The following is a 19,467-nucleotide window of genomic DNA, read 5'->3' as shown; positions in this document are numbered from 1 at the left end:
AGAGAGAGAGAACAGTGGGGGAGAGAGGCAGAGGGAGAGGAAGAAGCAGACTCCCTACTGCTGGATCCCAGGATCCAGAGATCATGATCAGAGCTCAAGGCAGACACTTAACCTACTGAGTCACCAGGCACCCCAAGACTTGGTAATTTTTAAAATAAATGCTTTTAGTGATGACAATCTCTTCTTTGTTCTGTTTTATGCAGATTGCCTTGAGGAATATCAATATTCATTATCTACTATAGACCTGCTCTTTCCCATTACCATTGGCTTTCTGTAACTGGGAGAATTTTTTGTTATTTTAAGTAATCTCTACATCCAATGTGGGGCTCGAAGTTACAACCCCCCAGATCAAGAGCCATGTGTTCTACCGATTTAGCGAGCCAGCCACCCCTGGGAGAATTTTTAATTCCTAAGCCACCTAGTTGAGAATTATTTTCCAGGGTACAATAAATAATTCCAAGAGAAAGGAATAAAAGGAAGTCCTAATTACCAGTGCTATTGACTAAAGGGTCTCCACTATTTGAACGGGAGGGATTGCATAATCTAGAGAAAGATGCACTGGGCTCATTTGAAAGCAGTGACACATAACTTCTCCTCACCTCCATTTTCTCATTTATCAATGTCAATTGTAACTTTCCATGAAAATAAGAGATAATAAAGCAGTTCCTGAAGCTATTAAATAAACGATGTTTTTTAGTGATCAAAAGATCACCTGTACCCAAATGCCAATCTTCAGACCGATGTTGGCCTGTTGCAAAGTTTATACCAACCCAGGAAAAAATGCGAAAAGAACCAAAATGTGCTGGTTTTTTTTTTTTCCCGAAAAGCAAATTTTATAAAATTTATTTTTTTGTTCTGAATGTATGTCCTCCTTCCGTGTGTGTATGTGTATGTTTGTGAGTGGGTATTAAATTTTCCTTTATTAGAGTTTGATGCTGATAAATGTTTATTAATGTTATACCCAAATAAAACCACAGCAACTTTATACTATCCAGGGGAAGTGGTGGCAGGACTGATCTGAAAAATTTAAACATCCACGAAATACTGGCCAATCAAAACCAACTACAGATAAGCACTCAAAGAGACTACATACTTCAACATGCACTGCGAATCGCTTCAAAGGAACTACAGATCCAGGCATGCATTACTGCCGTCAATCTGCGTCCCGGTCCATTCATCTACGGATACTACAAAGCCCAGGGTACTATGTTTTCAACGTGACGCCCTCCTCTTAAATTAGGCGGGGCTCTGAAGCGGCCAGGAGCGTTAATCTCAGGTGCAAAGCATGCTGGGGGTTGTAGTTCTTTGGAGGCGAGGTCGGGCCGCTCCCTGGACGCCCTGTGCCGGCGGCTAGACTGCGCATGCGTGTCAGTGGCGCTAGCGGCGGACCCGGCTGGCAGTTCCTTCCTCGGAAGGAGAGATTCTTCTGCCATGGAATCCTACGATGTGATCGCCAACCAGCCTGTCGTGATAGACAACGTGAGTTGCGTCTTTCCTATCTTTAAAAGGGTTTATGCTCTCTTTCCCAAAGGGATCGCTTCCCGAGTTTCGGCCTGAGCCACCGGCTCTTTGTCACTGGCCCAGCCTGTCAGGCGGGTTTAGCCGCCGCCGCCTTCGTCCTCCCCTCACCCGTAGTCCGCAGGCCAGGGCGGCTGGCCAGCAACCATGGGATGGAGAACTTTGGGATGGATAAAGGGAAGGGCTGTAGTCCGAGCTGGGTCCTTGGCCCCTGCCTCGAGGGGCCTTAACAGCTCTGTGAGCGCCCGGCGTCCGCCCCCTCCCCAGTTTCCAATAATTCTATTGGTTGCCCCGGCTGTCCGTCTTGACCGATGACCCCGCCTCTGGGCCTTGCCGGATGAGGGCAGCCCTCCGTAGTGATTGGCTTGCGCCCCTGCCGTTCTTCCGGGCCGCCATAGTGTTTCCTCTATCTGAGGGGTGGGCAGGTGTGCGAGAGCTGCGGGGATTGGCTTCGGGAGCTCCACAGTCAGTGGAGAGGCCTGACGGGCTGCGGCCCGCCCTCGGGTGGAGAAGGGCTAAGTTTCCTTCGGTCCCCAGCCCGATAGGCGGCTTGGTGGTGTCTATGGGTGGGGCTCGGGAATCTGGTGCCAGAAATTGCCATAGGATTTTAGTTATTTCTCTGATTATAAATTAACAATGTTAATAAAGATCCAGAAGAAAAGAGAGTGACCAAGCAAGCAGGGAAGTACCATCCTTTTGGGAACGCCTAACAGCTGGGGAAAAATATTAAACCTATTTGCCAGGCGCTCAAGCGCTGACGAGGGGGGCGGGGGGGGTCATGTACACTCGAATTGAGTCCTCACAAAAATTAGGTGGATAGTTAAGGCAGGAAGTTTGGTCCTCGTTTTATAAAGGGGGGAAAAAAAACACTGAAGCACGAAGAGGTGAAGTGAGCCCAAGGTCACACGGTAGAGGTGACCTAAATCCAGTGCTTTATCCGCTATTCCTCTTGCTAGTAGGCAAGACGCAAATGCATTTATAGTGACAAAGGAAAGAATCTAAATACCCGCTCTTATTTGGGGCGGAGGGTGACTATTGTAAAACAACTGCATTTCTATCTTCCACTCAAAGGGCTCGTCCCGCCAAGATTGGTTGGTGCCTTCTGGGTCCCTCTATTGAGGCAAAACTGTCAGTTCTGTCTGCCCTCAGCTGTCGGATTCATTCTGTTGATTCAGCCATTGGGACCTTAGGCTTGTTACAAGGTGCCTTCGTTTGCATCATCTCGTTCAAGCGCTCTTGTAGGTAGATAAGAATGACTGTCCCGCGTTTATGCAGGAAGGTGAAACTTAGGTTAAACAACAGTATTCAAGCCACTTGTCTTAGAAATTGAGGAGCCAAGACTCAAATTGAGGTTGGGTTCCAACTTTCTCACTTTTTCCGAAGAAAGGTGCTTTTTTGTTGTTAGCTTTCCTTCTTTCCAGAAGTATAGTTTCTGCCTTGAAAAGCAGGAGGATGAGCTCAAATGACACATTTTATTTGGGGGGAGGAATTTTTGTTTTGTTTTGTTTTGTTTTGTTTCGTTTTGTCTTCCTCCCTGGACTGTTAAATGCTGGGGGGGAAGGATGACATTCTTTCATTTTTTATTGCTCTCCCCTTCCCACCTTCCTCCATAAATATAGCACCTAGAGCTTGGCACCATTATGTGCTCAATAATTGTTTTTTCATTGGATTGATGGGTGGGTGGATGAGTGACCAATTATCACAGTAACAAAGATGTCCCTAAATAAGGAAAGGGCTGAAGTGGGGAGAATCCCCTAGTTAGTAACTACAGAGTGCTGAGTAGGGCTCCTTGTTCTTGATTCCATTTTCAGAGAACACTTTCTATCTTCAGCCAGTTTGTATGTACTTCGTCTGCATTTCTTAATTTTAAAAAGGAAAAAATAGAAATTAAAAATTTCCTATTTTCCTTAGCAATGCATAAGGAGCAGTCTGTCCATCCCATTAGATTCTTTGATTCTGAAATTGTTGGACAGGAGTTCCATCTCCAGCCATTTTCTTTATGTCAGTTAAGCTAATGCTTTTTAGTTTCTCCTTTCTTTCTCCATAGTGTATTTGAAATGCATCCGTGTAGTGGTGCATCTTCAGCTTAGGATTTAAAGAATTGATTTGTTTATTTTCTCTAGGAAAACATTTCTTTTATTATGCCAGTAATTCTGCCAAAAGGTGAAGTAGGAGGAATTCTCCCAATTCTGAGCATCTGCCACATTTTTAGATCTGGGACCTCAGGTAGTTCTTGCTGTTTGACATTTAGAGAGTTGTTTGTTTGTTTTTTCAAAATAAAAGATGAATAGGAAAAATAATTTGAAATATTTGAGCCAACTTCATATTATGAGAATAATGTATATCCAGCAGATTTAATTGCTCCATAGCTTAGTACATTGTTACAACTTTATTTCTGGGCAAAGGAGAGTATAATTAAAAGAAAGGAGAGGAGCACCAGACTTGATTTCAGCTCAGGTAGTGATGTCAGAATTGTGAGATCCAGGCCCTACTCAGGCTTTGCACTCAGGGGAAGAGTCTGCTTAAGGTTCTCTCTCTCCCTCCCTCTGCCCCTCCACTACTCACACACACTCTTGCTCTCTAATAAATAAATAAATATTTTTTAAAGGAAAGCAAGAACAAAGAAAGCAGGGGAAAGAGGGAAGAGCCTCATTAGCAGTTTGCAGTCTTTCCCAGTCTTAAAATAATTGTTAACTACTCCTTTCTTCCTATTCTGGCACCAAACCAATTCATGAGAAAATTCTCATGAGGGAAATAGAAGGTAAGGTGCACATGCATGCACTTTATAATGCATGCATTTGTATGACAACAATAAAGTGATAGGTATTTTTAAAAACTAAACACAAGTCATTCTTCGCAAAGGTATGTCATTAAGATGAGGGCAGCTCCCAGGCCGCATTTTGAGGACTACCACACTTTCATTAGGAAACTATGTTTCAAAAAAAAAAAAAAAAGAAAGAAAGAAAGAAAGAAAGAAAACTGTGTTTCTTCTGAAGCTTAAATCTTTGCTGAGATCTCAAAGGTTGAGCTCTGTCCTAAAATTAGGTTTAGCAGCTACTTTTGGCTCAAGGTATGATCCTGAAGACCTGGGATCGAGTCCCACATCAGGCTCCCTACATGGAACCTGCTTCTCCCTCTGCCTGCCTCTCTCTCATTCTCTCTGTCTCTCGTGAATAAATTTTTTAAAAACTTCTTTAAAAAAAAGAAAGAAAAATAAAATGGATCAGTGTTCTGGTCAATCTTAAAACTGTCTTTGTGACTATTTGGGCCTAAATGCAGGAATAGTATCAGATCTTTTCAAGTTCATCAATAAACTAAGTTTCACTGTTTTGGGGGGCTGTTATACTTCTTCAGACCCATCTTTTTAAAAAACACAGAAAATTTCAGAGAAGTATGTAACAAGCACCCGCATAGCATGTGTCTACCACCCACATTTACTAAATGTTAACAATTGTCATGTTTGCTTCAGAATTCTTTTTAGGAAATAAACATGACAAATACAATTGAAGCTTCTTTGTGCCCCTCCACAATCCTGTACTTTCTGTCCCAGAAGTAACCTCAGAAACAAACTATCACCATAAATTGATGTGTCCTTTCCATCCATGATTTTGTAAACACAGATATTTTATAGTGTGTGCATGGTATTTGTGTTTTGAGTTTTTACTAAAGTGCTATCATTTTATCATTTGCCAGTTTTTCTTCCTTTTTTTTTTTTTTTTTCTCTTTGTGAAAGAGAGAGCACATGCATGGGGGGAGGGACAGAAGGAAAAAAGAGAGAAACCCAAGCAGACTAACTCCAAGCTGAGCACAGAGCCAGTGGTGGGCCTCGCTCTCACGACCCTGAGATGATGATCTGAGCCGAAACCAAGAGTCAGAGGCACCATACAGGCACCCCAATTTCTTTTTGTTATGGAAAATGTCAAACATAAACAAAAGGAGAGGAATAGTATAACAAATATCCACATAGTCATCACCTAGCTGTAGCAGTTATCAACTCCTGGCTAATCTTTTTTAACTGCATTCCCACCTACTTTCCTCTCCCATACTATGTAGGGTTTTGTTTTGTTTTGTTTTGTTTTTAAAGATTTATTTGAGAGACACTTGGGTAGCACAGAGCATGATCCCAGGGCCCTGGGATTGAGCTCCATGTCGGACTCCCTACTCAGTGGGGAACCTGCTTCTCCATCTCCCCCTGCTAGTGTGCTCTCTCTCTCTCTGTCAAATAAATTTTAAAAATCTTAAATAAATTTTAATGAGATTATTTGAGAGAGAGAGAAAAAAAAGATTACATAGCAGGGGGAAGAGCAGAGGGTACATAGCCTGGGGAAGGGCAGAGGGAGAGAGAGAATCTTTTTTTTTTTTTTTTAATTCATGAGAGACACAGAGAGAAAGAGGCAGAGACATAGGCAGAGGGAGAAGCAGGCTCCATGCAGGGAGACTGATGTGGGACTCCATCCCGGGCCTCCAGGATCACACCCTGAGCCAAAGGCAGATGCTTAACCACTGAGCCACCCAGGCTTCCTGGAGAGAGAGAATCTCAAGCAGACTTCACCAGTGCAGAGCCCAACATGGGGCTCACTCATGACCCTGAGATCATGACCTGAACCAAAATCAAGAATCTGACGCTTAACTGACTGAGCCACCCAGGTGCTCCTTTATTTATTTATTTTTTTTTAAGTAAGCTCTGTGTTCAGTGTAGGGCTTGAACTCACAACCCTGAGATCAAGAGTCACATGCTCTACTGACTGAGCTAGCCAGGTACCCTCTCTCACCCTCTTTTAAAAACATAATCAGGGCTCCTGGGTGGCTCAGTTGGTTAAACATCTGTCTTTGGCTCAGGTTATGATCCCAGGGTACTGGGATTGAGCCTCATGTTGGGCTTCTTGCTCAGGGTATCTGCTTATTCCTCCCCTCTGCCCTTTCTTCCCCTCCCCACCCCTAGCTCCTGCTAATACTCCCTCTCTGGCACGTATACATTTTCTCTCTCAAATAAATAAAATCTTAAAAAAGAAACTATTATTAAATCTAAAAAAATTAATAATTCCTTAATAACATCAAATATTCAATGTTCAAATATCATAAATGATCTCTCTTTTTTTCTTTTTACAATTTGTCATCAGCTCTTGAGATCTGTTGATTTAAGATTTTTTAAGATTTTATTTAGGGAGAGAGATGGTGTGAGTATTAGGAGGGGGAGGGGCAGAGGCAGAGGGAGAGAGAGAATCTCAAGCAGACTCCATGCTGAGCTGGGAGCCCGAACTGGGAGGCTCAGGTCTCATGACCCTGAGATCAGAACCTGAGTCAAAATCAAGAGTTGGACACTAAACTGAGCCACCAGGCATCCCTGATTCACTTAAGTGAGACACTAGAATTAGCTGAGGAAATGAAGTCAATATATTTATTTAACACTGTCACTTGTGATTTGATATTCGACCTGTTGGTTGTACAATTTCAGCAAGAATCCATCCCTAGCTTGCTGAAAAGGATGAAGAGGAGGTGACCTACAGAGATAGCTTACTGTTCAATTATGTATATTTTGAGAGCCAAGGTTGTGCTTCTCACCAGGCTAGGTGCTCTGAGGGTAAGAAAGAAACCAGGTTCCATGTGGAAGGAGAAACATCATGAATTAGTTGCTGGGAATGCCTTAAATAGGAGTCTTAAACTCTGTGCCTGCAGAAGCTAAGCAGGAACATAAAAAGGGGGACGAAGAGGGTAGCCTTAAAGAAGGCATGAGGAGTCTGGAAGGTACACTGAGTGTGCTTGACCAAAGGGCCAGCTGCTTTTCATTTCCAGCCAGTTACCCCCACGCAGGAATGCAGGCCCAGTGTTGCCAGATTTTCTGATGTTTCAAGAGAAATCAGAAATACTAAATTTTATTTGCAGTCTCTAATTTTTAACTGTTGGAAGTTAATGTAAAAGTAGTTTGTGGGGGATCCCTGGGTGGCGCAGCGGTTTGGCACCTGCCTTTGGCCCAGGGCACGATCCTGGAGACTCGGGATCGAATCCCACGTCGGGCTCCCGGTGCATGGAGCCTGCTTCTCCCTCTGTCTGTGTCTCTGCCTCTCTCTCTCTCTCTCTCTCTCTCTCTCAATCTGTGACTGTCGTAAATAAAAAAAATTAAAAAAATAAAAATAAAAGTAGTTTGTGGTCTGCAGAGACAGAAAGTAGATTAGTGGTTGCCTAGAACTGCTTGGCAGGAGAGAGTAGGTAGGATGGAAAGTGATGCTAATGGGTACAGTTTCTGGGATGATGAGGAAGTTCTAACATTTCATTGTGGGGATGATGTATATGGTGATGATGGTGTGGTGATGATGTATTCACAGTTGTATAACTGTGTGAATATACTAAGAACCATTGAATTATACACCTTAAGTGGGTAAATTATATACCAAGAGTGTCCTGGAATCTGAGGCTCCACCTCTCAGCATCCGTTTCCCACTGGTAAAATTGGAGCCAGCAAGCCACAGGCCCAGAGTCAGCAGGTACTGGGAGAGCCTTGCTGAGGGATTCGCTGTTTGCCTGCTTCAGAAAAAGAATAGTCATTGATGCCTGGCAGCAGACTTGAGTCCTCATATATCAAATATTTATTATGAAACTACTTTTTCAAGAAGCGTCTCTAGAAGGCACTTGTTTATTTGGCTTTGCCAGAGTGAATAACAAAGAGAGTGGAAGCTCATATGCCAGGTAGGTAGTTCCTAGTGACAAATAATATTAAAGAAATTGACAGGGCCCTTTTATAATCTGTGGTGTTGTGGTCTTAGCAGAATAGAAGCAACTCAGCTGCCTCCCCTATCTCCACTCATTCTACACCCAGTTGCTGGGCTGGCCAGCTCGTGGGATTACAGGGACAAGCTGGGTCTGGTTCCACCTTGTGCATCATTCCTGATGCTGCCTTCACCTTTTTTGCACCACCTCTGCCCAAGGCTTCTGGCATTTTAGCTGCTTGTTCAGGTTCCACACTTTAGGCTTCAGCCAAATCATTTGAGCTTGGTTTTATTTTTTATTTTTTATTTATTAATGAGAGACAGAGAGAGAGAGGCAGAGACACAGACAGAGGGAGAAGCAGGCTCCATTCAAGGAGCCTGACATGGGACTCGATCCCAGGTCTCCAGGATTAGGCCCTGGACTGAAGGTGGTACTAAACCACTGAGCCACCCGGGCTGCCCTTGAGCTTGGTTTTAATTTTAGGCAGTTAGCATTTTCTTGAGTACCCTCAAATGCCAGATACTGCTGATACATAAATCTGTGAGCCTGAGGAATTTGGGCTGAACACAGACAAAAATGGAAACCACAAATTCAAATAGATAGAATGAAATGCAGACTACCTAGTGGTACAGGTAATGGTGATCTTGTGAAATAATAGGAAAAGGGTAATTAATTCCAGCAGGGGATTATTCTTCAGGAGGAAGGCAGTGATATTAGAACTGGGTCCTAGGGATCCCTGGGTGGCGCAGCGGTTTGGCGCCTGCCTTTGGCCCAGGGCGTGATCCTGGAGACCCGGGATCGAATCCCACATCAGGCTCCCGGTGCATGGAGCCTGCTTCTCCCTCCGCCTGTGTCTCTGCCTCTCTCTCTCTCTCTCTGTGACTATCATAAATAAATAAAAATTAAAAAAAAAAAAAAAAAAAAAAAAAGAACTGGGTCCTAATACTCTCTTGCTGGGAAGGACAGGGAAGAAGAAATGAACCTAACATCTTAATTTGCCTTGCTACTCCGACACTAGTCTGATTTTGCTAGTAAGCTCAAAATTAAATGTCCAGGAAAATCATGTCTTCAAAATATCTAGAATCTGAAATGCAGGTCTCATCTTTAATTTTCTTATTTTTACCCTCTGCCCTGAGGTCCAGTGAGTCTGTTGCATCACCACACCCAGATGAAGGCAGTGAGCAATTACTGGAAGCTTGAGCCAACAACTTCGCAGCGTTCTGTACAGTGCTGTGCTCTGTGCTGTTTTCACTGCCCATGGCTGTGTCCCAGAGCCCCAGGCTGCAGTAATAGTTCTCCCTCCTTCCCAGGCTCTCAGCTCAGTTTACAGCTGCACCTTTTCCAGGTTCCTTGCTATTCTGCCCAGGCCGATGAGTTTGCACATTGTTTCCTGTTTTCTCTCTTTTCTGCTGGCAGAGGTTCCTGCTGTCTTAGAGAACTGACATTCTCTATCCCTTAGCTACTTCATCCTCCCTCTGTCTTGCCAGAGTCAGGCACCAGGATAGCCTATCTAACCACCACATCCCACACACAAACACACTTCTTCTGTAAAAGAACAAGACTAAGAGAGGAAACCAGAGATATTGCAGGAAAGCCTTTGGTGCAAAGATAACCTTAACTATTTAGCATCTCCTGATGTATTTACTACTTGTTGTGTGGGTTCTGGAAATATCAATCTCCACCGCAAGAGAAGTGGTCAATAGGCAGCAGGAAAAGGCTTGCCCCTATTACATGTGCAGCTGTAAACCATGTTAGGGTAGATGGGTGAGCAAATCGGGTGTGGTAATAGAAGAGTTAAGAAGGAAGAGAACAGGCTATATCTGCAAGCAGTATCAAGCCTTGACATCTCTCCTACACAGAGTTGGTATCTGTGTCTAGAGTCACCATTTACTTTGGATGGGCCCCATGTGGTACCAGAGATTTTGATAGAGAAGTCAGATTCTCTTCTGGCACCATTCCTAACTTACCAAGGATTCGAGCAGCAGGATTAGGATGTAATGTTGGGTCTCTTCTCAGGTGTTACTTTAGAACTTCCCTGTTCTTTACCATCAGGAGGCCAGTGAGTAAAACAGAGCATAAAGGTTTGTCCCTGCAGTAAGAACCAGACAATATATGCCTCATCAGAGTCAGCTCCAAGCATAGTAGTGTTCATTGTGGTAGTCTGTCATGGAGACCCCAGAGGGCAGGGAGTGTTTAGGCCTGCACTGGGATAGTAAGTTAACAGCATCACATGTGGTTTAACAGAAAGAATCACGTGTTCTTCCCACCTTGGTTATGTTCCTAAACTTGGCTGCGTGGGTGCTTCTAGGTACTTTTCTCCCCTCGAGTTTTCTCTTTCTTCACTTTATTAGTATTATTTTCAATTCCAGAAGTAAAGCATATTCAACGTAGATGAGTCAAAGAATACCAAAAATCAATACTTTGAGCATACAGTGAAAGTTCTCCTCACCATGCCCAGTCCCACTTCCCTCCTGGTGGCATGCATTCCCTCTACAAATGCTCATGCAAATGGACATATTATAGACAGATATGAAGTCTCTTTTAAGTAAAAGTGGAACCATATTATATGTATTGTATGATATGCATGTCTTGTTTTTCTCATACTTCTGACTTCTCTCTCTCCTCTCTCTCCTCAGGGATCCGGTGTGATTAAAGCTGGTTTTGCTGGTGATCAGATTCCCAAATACTGCTTTCCAAACTAGTAAGTAATTCTGTAGCTTAGTCAGAAGCTTGGGAGGCATGGGGCACCTGGCTGGCTCAGTTGGTGAAGCATGCGACTCTTGATCTCAGGGTTGTGGGTTCAAGCCCCAGTTGGTGAAGCATATGACTCTTGATCTCAGGGTTGTAGGTTCAAGCCCCATGTTTACTTAAAAAAATAAAATCTTTTTTTTTTTAAGATTTTTATTTATTCATTCATGATAGACATAGAGAGAGAGAGAGAGATAGGCAGAGACACAGGCAGAGGGAGAAGCAGGCTCCATGCTGGGAGCCCGACGCGGGACTCGATCCTGGGACCCCAGGACTGCACCCTGGGCCAAAGGCAGGCACTAAACTGCCAAGCCACCCAGGGATTCCCCAAAATAAAATCTTTTTTTTTAAAAAAGAAGCAGATTGGGAGGTTTATCAGCTTTGTTATGGGAGGTCAGCCCTCCGCCTTTTAGATAGAAAGGGATCTCATTTGGGTCATAAAAATAAAAATAATATACAAATAAAATAATACATGTTCATTATAGAAAGTGGGAAATGGAGAAAAGTAGAATGAAGAAAATCCAAATCAACTATAACCTCACTCCTCAAAGATAATCACAGTTTCTTCCCATGTAAACATGCATGTCTGTACATCCTTCCATGTTCTGTCACGAAATGAAAAGTGCTTGTCCTCCTGCTCTCTCTCGTAGTGTGGGCAGACCCAAACATGTTCGCGTCATGGCTGGAGCCCTTGAAGGCGACATCTTCATTGGCCCCAAAGCTGAGGTGATTCCCAGTCCTACTGAAGAAGCCTCAAGACAGCAGAGGACCTTCATTATTCCCCACATGGGCAATGCCCCAACAGTGGGACAGCCATGAGTAAAAGGAACAGTTTCCTCTTAAAATATCCCCTTGGGTCCCCTCATCCTGGGTCTAGTTGATTCACTTCTCCCAGGAGCAACCTCTGGTTTTAAGGAGGAAATATCTGGAACCCCACTTTGGGAAACAGAGACCAGTCTAGACAGCAGGGTTTTTGCTTTCCTTCTGTATTCTGTCACTACCTTGCCAGTGATCAAATTGACTAGCTTGGTTATTTTTTTTGGCAAAAGAGAGTCAGGGGGAAATCCCAGCTGGTATGCCCTGGGGATGAGTTAATTAGCACAGTTTGCCGGAGCCCTAGGGCAGCTTCCAGAAGTGGACCAACAGAATCATTGTTGCCAACCTAGGCTGCAAGTGCTGAAGCTCAGAGGTGAGAGCCAGGAGATTGTGTCCTGGGGTTAGGCAGTGAGGAGGGTGCCTCCTGTCACTGGCTGTTAGGGCACTGAGGCCCCATGGAAATGCGGAAGGCCTCTGCTTTGCCAGCTGATTGGGCAGTGATAACAGTTTGCAGCTTATAGTTTAGAGACTTGGCATATGAGAGCCTACCTTTAGCCCTGGGTGAGGACTATGCAGTGGGAGCTCCCAGTCCTAGAGGAGCGGGGCCCTCTGGGCCACCTGGCTGAAAGGCTGGCTGCTGCTGTAAGTTCTGCTCTCTGCCCCCAGGAACACCGAGGGCTGCTCTCCATCCGCTACCCCATGGAGCACGGCATTGTCAAGGACTGGAACGACATGGAGCGCATCTGGCAGTATGTCTATTCTAAGGACCAGCTGCAGACTTTCTCAGAGGAGGTGAGGGTCCCATGAACAGGGTGTGCAGAGTTGCTCCCCGAGGTGAGAGGAGGAACAGGATGATAATTGCCAGGAGTGTTTGATTCTTACAGGCCATGTGCTCTTCAGACAGGTCTGCATTTAATCTGCACACCAGTCCTATAGCATACAGGTAGTATTATCTCCATTTTACAAACAAGGGAACAGAAAGAAGCTCAGGGGAGCCAAGCAGTCTTTTCTAAGATCACTAGGGAATAAAGTGGGAGAGCTGGGTTTCAAACCCATGTCTTTCAGCTTATACTCCAACTTCTAAGGAAGTAACACTCAATGCAGAAAAACAAAGAAAGGTGAATACTAAACATTATCATAAGAATTACAAATTTAGAGTTTAGCAAAATCTGGACAGTTAGAAATATTATAGTAAATGCAGGGACCCATGTAAGAATCTTGGAGGACCAGGAGGGGAGGAAGGGGGCAGAGGCAAAGAGAGAATGAGACTTTTAAAGGGGGCGTGAATTTGGGAGGTTGAAAAACTGGCTTATGCCAAGGGGTAGATGTCAGACCCAGCTTGGCCTTTTCTGGAGGGAGCCTCACAAAGGTCCCCTGAGCTCTCTAGCCCAGCATACAGGGGCTTCTGCCCCAATGCTGATGAGGGGTGTGGGTTTCACCTTGCCCTGATGAGGGGTGGGGGTCTCACCTTGCCCTGATGACCCCAATGCTGATGAGGGGTGGGGGTCTCACCTTCCTCTGGGCATCTTTCACCAGCATCCTGTGCTCCTGACGGAGGCGCCTTTAAATCCACGGAAAAACCGTGAACGAGCAGCTGAAGTTTTCTTCGAGACCTTCAATGTCCCAGCCCTTTTCATCTCCATGCAAGCTGTGCTCAGCCTGTGAGTAGCTGCCAGGTTGGCTAGCCTGGCTCCTTGAGGGATGACTGCAGGTGCCTCTCCTGCAGGTGGGAAAGGGAGTATTGAAAATATCTCCCGGTCTCAATTCTCTTGTTTGTCTCGGTGGCTTGGCACCCAGGGCTCTCTACTCTGTGTGCTGGGAAGGCCACACGCAGCTACAGCTCTTCCTGAGGGTCCCTGCAATGTATTCATATGTTCATCCAGTGTCTGCTGCTGCGGACATTATGCCAGGCTGGTGACAGAGCTGTGATGAAAACCTTATCACGTGGTGCCTGTACTCTCATGCCCCTATTATCCATCATGCTCCCAGCCTGCCTCACCCCAGGGTTAGGTATAAGGCCAAGATTTTACAGTGGTGACCTGCAGATAGGATGTGTTTGACCCCATTAAAAAAATTGTGAGCATTTCAATTAGGAGCTTTCCAGGTGCCTGGCTAGCTCAGTCAGTAGGACATGTGACCCTTGATCTCAGGATCATGAGTTCAAGCCCCACATTAGGCATGGAGCCTACACTTGTTGGGGGGGGGGGGGGAGCAGATTTTCTATCAAAATCCAAACTTCTGGCCTTTCAGGGAAAAAAAAAAAAAAAGCCAGGATGATCTGGCAATGCTAGTTGTGCATTCCTATAGGACAAACATCAGCTGGAGCTGAAGTAGCCGCTCCCACTTCTGGTAGAGTTCACAAGCCTAACCGCTACAGCCTGCTCTGTTCCCTGTTGTCCTCCCCGCACAAGGCAGTGTCAGTTGCTATTCGTTAAATATCATGGGTTTTTCCCCTCATAGCACGGAAATAGATGTCTATACCCTTGTCTTTACCAAAAGAGAAAACAAAAACAAAAAAAACACCCGAGGACGTAGGAGGCCATGTGGGGAGAAAGACTTTTTTGTGGAAGTGAAAATATTCTTATTTTCTTTGGCTCATTTACCTTTCCTGCCTGGCCGCTGGGAGCATTTGAATTATCTCCTCTTGTCCGGAAACTAAAAACTGGCCCACAGGCAGGGTCCCTGAAGCAGTCAGAAGCCAGAGGTGGGAAGGCCCCTCACTCTACTGGAAGGGGGAGGGGCTCAGAGAGGCTCAGCTTCTTGTATCCAGGTTTTTCAGGCTTGCTTATGCTCAGGCTTCCTCAGTCCTGTGTCTAGTACTAAAGTCACTAGAGAAAGGCAGGCCTCAGCTTCAGTTTAGCTGACTTTGAACTCTTAAAAAAAAAAAAAAAAAAAAAGTGAGTTTCTTCCCAGAGTGAAGAGGCAGGGGTTAGTGACAGTTTGCCCTCTGTGCTTCAGTTATGCCACAGGCAGGACCACAGGTGTGGTGCTGGATTCTGGGGATGGTGTCACACATGCTGTGCCCATTTATGAGGGCTTTGCCATGCCCCACTCAATCATGCGCATCGACATCGCTGGCCGAGATGTCTCACGCTTCCTTCGCCTCTACCTGCGGAAGGAAGGCTATGATTTCCACTCATCATCCGAGTTTGAGATCGTCAAGGCTATAAAAGAAGTGAGTGCTGCCCTGTGCGCCCAGGGATAGGATGGAGAATGGGAACGGGGCAGTGGGGACCTCTGTGACCTAGAGTGAAGAGAGGTGAAGCTCCTGTCCTAGGGGTCTCTGGTCAGGCTCTGTTCTTCCCAGCCAGGCCTCCTGGCTGCCCTGTGATCCCAGCAGCTCCCCTCTCCCCCCAGATAGTCACTGTCCCCAAGTGCTGCCATCTTGTGGGGGAAAGGGAGCTGCTGCTATTTCTTAAGCTGGATGATGGGTACAGGGTTGTTCATTATGATTTTATGCTTTATGTGTAAATTACATATATTCTTTTACATCCTCAAAGAAGTCAGACAACAGTTTTCTTTTAAGTAAACTAGATCCTCCTGCCACCCATGGCTCCAGGGAAACAGCTGGGTAGAAGGGACCCAGAACCATGAGTAGTAGAAGGGTAAAGAAGCCTAAGTCTGGACTAAAATTAGGTTGTGGTCTCAGACCCAGCTCCCCAGAAAGCCAGTTTCCATGCCTGCCCACAAGGAAGCTGGAGCAGCTAGGAACTCCTAAATGCCACCCAGTGAAGGCCAACAGAGGCCACCCTGCCATGTTCCAGGGCAGCAGCTCTGTGGACCTTTAGGGCAGTCACTGTGGATGGGCAGATTTCTGCAGCAGCACATCACTGCCCTGGGACTTTGAGCAGGTAGGCCTAGGTTTCCTGCCTGCCTGATTCTTACTCGGTTCTGCAGAGAGCCTGCTACCTGTCCATAAACCCACAGAAGGATGAGACTCTAGAGACGGAGAAGGCTCAGTACTACCTGCCTGACGGCAGCACCATTGAGGTAGGCCTGGATCTCCCTTCAGTCCCCCGGGACCCCCAGAAGTTCTGGGCCCAAACAGAACTCCCTGGAGGAGGCCGGAGTCATATGCACCCGCCCTTTTACACCCTCTGCCTGGAGCACTGGAGCTCTTGAACAGCATTCTCTCCTGCAGAGCAAGGCGTCAGGAACTTTACTTCTCCTTTGTGGAGGAGAGGCAGCACCGGAGGCATTTTCCTAGGTCAGGATGGGGCTTGGAAGAGGGTGGTTAGTGCTGTTCATTATCACTTGGGCACAGTATAGGGTGAGCTCCCTCTTCCTGGACCTCCATTAATAGGAAGAAATTTCCATGAATGAACAAACCCATGTATTGATGTCAAAGATCTCTTGGCTGGAAAGTGCCAGAGCTAGGATTAAATGTAGTTGCCTGGGAGCTCTCTCTGTCCCCTTTTGTTTCCTGTTTGTTCCCAAGAGCCTTATCTTGGTGTTTTGAAGCCCTTGACATACGAGGTCTTCCCTGAGTCTGGCCTTCATAGCCACCTGGTTACTAACAGATGGACAGAGGGGCCTCTTCCATTCTCATTCCCAAAGTGACGTCAGCCCAGGGTCCAGCCTCCTGAGTTTACCCTCCACCCTGCAGATTGGTCCTTCCCGATTCCGGGCACCTGAGCTGCTATTCAGGCCAGACCTGATTGGAGAGGAGAGTGAGGGTATCCACGAGGTGCTGGTGTTTGCCATCCAGAAGTCGGACATGGACCTGCGGCGCACACTTTTCTCTAACATTGTCCTCTCGGGAGGCTCCACCTTATTCAAAGGTTGGTCTTAGCTCTCAGGGCCCATCTCCAAGGAAGTCTACAGATCTTGCTGGGCCCAGCCGCCTAGAGAATTGACTTGACATTCTCCTTTCCTGCCCATTCAGGTTTTGGTGACAGACTACTGAGTGAAGTGAAGAAACTGGCTCCGAAAGATGTGAAGATCAGGGTAGGAGCATGGTGGGGGCTGGGCTGGGGCTGGGGCTGCATGGAACCGGGCTCCACTCCGTCCAAAGCTAGACAGCTCCCAGCTTTCATGTTGACCTTGAGGTCTGCCAAAGGGGAGAACCCATTTTCCTTCTCCCTCCCAACAGAAGGGGCCAGTTCTGACACCCTGATGTGGCAGGGTGCTAGGCTGAGGGCCCCACGTGCGGTCTTTCGGAGAAGCAAACACGGACAGATTGGCTCCTGGTGCTCCCCTATGGCTAACTCCAGCATCTAAGTTCCTGCTGAGGGGAGCCAAATGAAAGAGTGATTACTGCCATGGGGTCTGCTTCCCACTGGCCCCCAGCAGAGCTGAATCTTGTCCCCCGATAGCCCCAGCTTCCGTGACAGCTGTAGGTACTTAGGGCTGCTGGAAACCTGCAAGTTCTCCAGATGAGTGTCAGGCTGGCCACAGTACCCCCAGAGAGGCCACAGGGTCCAGCAGGGACATAACTGAAAGCTTATTGTGTAAAATGCATCCACTGCCTTGGGCATTGGAATTGGTCATAAAGATGAGCATTGGATGGGAAAGGGGCAGGGAGGATGAAAGTCTCAGAGTCCTCTTTCCACCCACCCTTTCAGATATCCGCACCTCAGGAGAGACTGTATTCCACATGGATTGGGTGAGTAGTTCTCCTGGGAATAAGAGCAGAACAGGAAGTGAAGGCATTGTTAACCCCCTCACCACCCCATCCCTTCAAAGCAAAGCCTTGTCTGCTCCACGAATACCCACTGTCCCTCTCACAACATTCCTTGGGATTCCCTCCACTCCAGGGGCTCCATCCTCGCCTCCCTGGACACCTTTAAGAAGATGTGGGTCTCCAAGAAGGAATATGAGGAAGACGGTGCCCGATCTATCCACAGGAAAACCTTCTAATGTTGAGACATCGTCTTCACCTCTCTCTGAAGTTAACTCCACTTTAAAACTCGCTTTCTTGAGTCGGAGTGTTTGCGAGGAACTGCCTGTGTGTGTGATTGTGTGTGTGGGTGTGTGGGTACGAATGTGTGCGCATATGCGAGTGCCGTGTGGCCCGGGGATCCCAGGGCCCAGAAAGGACGATGAACTACCCATGATGGCAACGGCCTGAGGCCTGGGGTTGACCACTACCTGGCCCCTGACAGGGAAGAGCACTGGCAGAGAGCTCCACTCCTTCGTCAGCTGGGCCTTCGTCTGGCTGTGTGGGACTATGTTTACTACCATAGGGAGACAGAGAGGGTAAATCCCGGGAGATTTGCTGCTGCCCATCCTAGGCTGGGCTAGCCCCACCCCATCCCACCCCCAGGGTGCCCTGAGGCCCAAGGCAGCCACTGCCTCTGTGCTCGTCCTGCTCTCAATGCCAATTAATCATGGACTGAGGACTAGGGCCGAGGTTGAGTTCTGTCTGGTTTTGTTGCAGTTTGGGTTTGGGAGGCTGGAAGAGCACTGCGGGAACTATTACTGAGACTCTGGGGTCAGGAGATGGCAGGGGGCCCTCAGCCTCACCTGGGGACCAGGACCACACTGGGCATTTGAAGAGGCAGAAGTAGTGCTACTTCTCATTGGTGGCAGAGTGAATGCTCCAGCCCCCACCCCCTGTCCAGGGGGTCTCAGAAGAGTTTCGGGAGCCTGTTGGCCCCAGGCCCTGTTACTTGCTTTTCATACATCCTTGGGCAATGCCATCTTCAAACAGTTTTATTTATTAAAGTGTTTGTTCAGTATGGGACTGGAGAGGGAGCTCATTGCCTCCTGCCCACCAGTCACCTTGTTCACACTAATGTTTACAGAACCTCAGTTTAGCATAGCGTCCAAGGCCCTGCCACTCCCTGCTAGTGGTGAACTGACCGTATCCATAGGCCACAGGGCTATTTAGGAGCAGAGGCTACATTCAAAGTCACTACCACCAGCCTCTTTCTTATTTCCTCTTCCATTTGCTCACTGCCCTGGAATCAACAGGCTGGTTGCCGGTTGCATTTTCTGAAACAGGAAGTAGGAATCACTGTTTGGCAGAGGCCTCTAGCAAAGGAGGGGTAATGGGAATCCAGCCCCCTTAGGACTGGAGAAAGCGCTGCAATTAACCAGGTTGCCTTTTCCCACTCTAGCTGCCCCAGGGGGGCTAGGTTGTAGAGGTGACAAGGCGCCCACTGTACTGATTTGTGCCATTCTTAACTTTGGACTTGTCTGGTAAAGGAGAGAGGGGGCTGAACCAGAGTGCCAGAAGCTGACATGCTTATCTCCCCTGATCCAGTGGGGCCAGGTGCCTACCCTAGACCAGGCTGGCCTAGCAGTGTCCAAAGGCTTTTTAGCCCAGATGGTGCAAAGCTGGGGCTAGCAGATCTTCACCCGCACCCTCACCTGTGACACCCAATACCTGCCCAATACCAGATTCCGGGCAGCATTCTCCCCCATGCCGTCCAACGACCAAAGGCCCTGCCAGGTATGGGCCGCAGCAGCAGGTGTGTGTGAAAGCGATGTGGCGACCCGTGGACTGCAGTGTGCTTAACCAGCTCACCTCCCTTCTCTTAGCCCAAGCCTGTCCCTTGCACAAACCATGTTGCCTGGTGGGGCCCAGTGTACTTAAATAAAGTCCTTCCAATAGACAAGTCAGCTGGGCCTCTTCCTCTGGTGCTGCATGAGAAAGGGAGCTGCATGGGAAGAGAGGAGCCGCAAGTGCGCAATCTGAGGCGGTGATGGGCCTTATCTGTCCTCTAGAGGGCACTC

At 47.1% G+C, this 19,467-nt stretch overlaps 1 protein-coding gene across 1 annotated transcript; it reads left to right on the top strand.

The window, feature by feature from the left end:
* Window positions 1-1,239: 1,239 nt before the first annotated feature.
* On the top strand, window positions 1,240-19,353 carry ACTR1A (actin related protein 1A). The gene is made up of 11 exons (XM_025992872.2): window positions 1,240-1,479; window positions 10,860-10,924; window positions 11,622-11,697; window positions 12,454-12,579; window positions 13,324-13,448; window positions 14,746-14,962; window positions 15,685-15,777; window positions 16,394-16,568; window positions 16,673-16,734; window positions 17,352-17,392; window positions 17,544-19,353. Exons 1-11 carry the CDS (start codon window positions 1,432-1,434, stop codon window positions 17,644-17,646), a joined length of 1,131 nt encoding a protein of 376 aa, XP_025848657.1. The 5' UTR covers window positions 1,240-1,431; the 3' UTR covers window positions 17,647-19,353.
* Window positions 19,354-19,467: the final 114 nt, after the last annotated feature.

This window comes from Vulpes vulpes, chromosome 15 (assembly GCF_048418805.1).
Source record: "Vulpes vulpes isolate BD-2025 chromosome 15, VulVul3, whole genome shotgun sequence".
In the NCBI taxonomy this organism is placed as follows: Eukaryota; Metazoa; Chordata; class Mammalia; order Carnivora; family Canidae; genus Vulpes; species Vulpes vulpes.
This window is presented reverse-complemented; position numbering and strand designations above follow the sequence as displayed.

Bases quoted from the DNA above. Each gene is read 5' to 3' on its own strand.
- ACTR1A (XM_025992872.2), top strand. From the start codon at position 1,432: ATGGAATCCTACGATGTGATCGCCAACCAGCCTGTCGTGATAGACAAC. The intron at 10,925-11,621 runs GTAAGTAATTCT...TCTCTCTCGTAG, and splicing joins AAATACTGCTTTCCAAACTA to TGTGGGCAGACCCAAACATG. The intron at 11,698-12,453 runs GTGATTCCCAGT...CTCTGCCCCCAG, and splicing joins TCATTGGCCCCAAAGCTGAG to GAACACCGAGGGCTGCTCTC.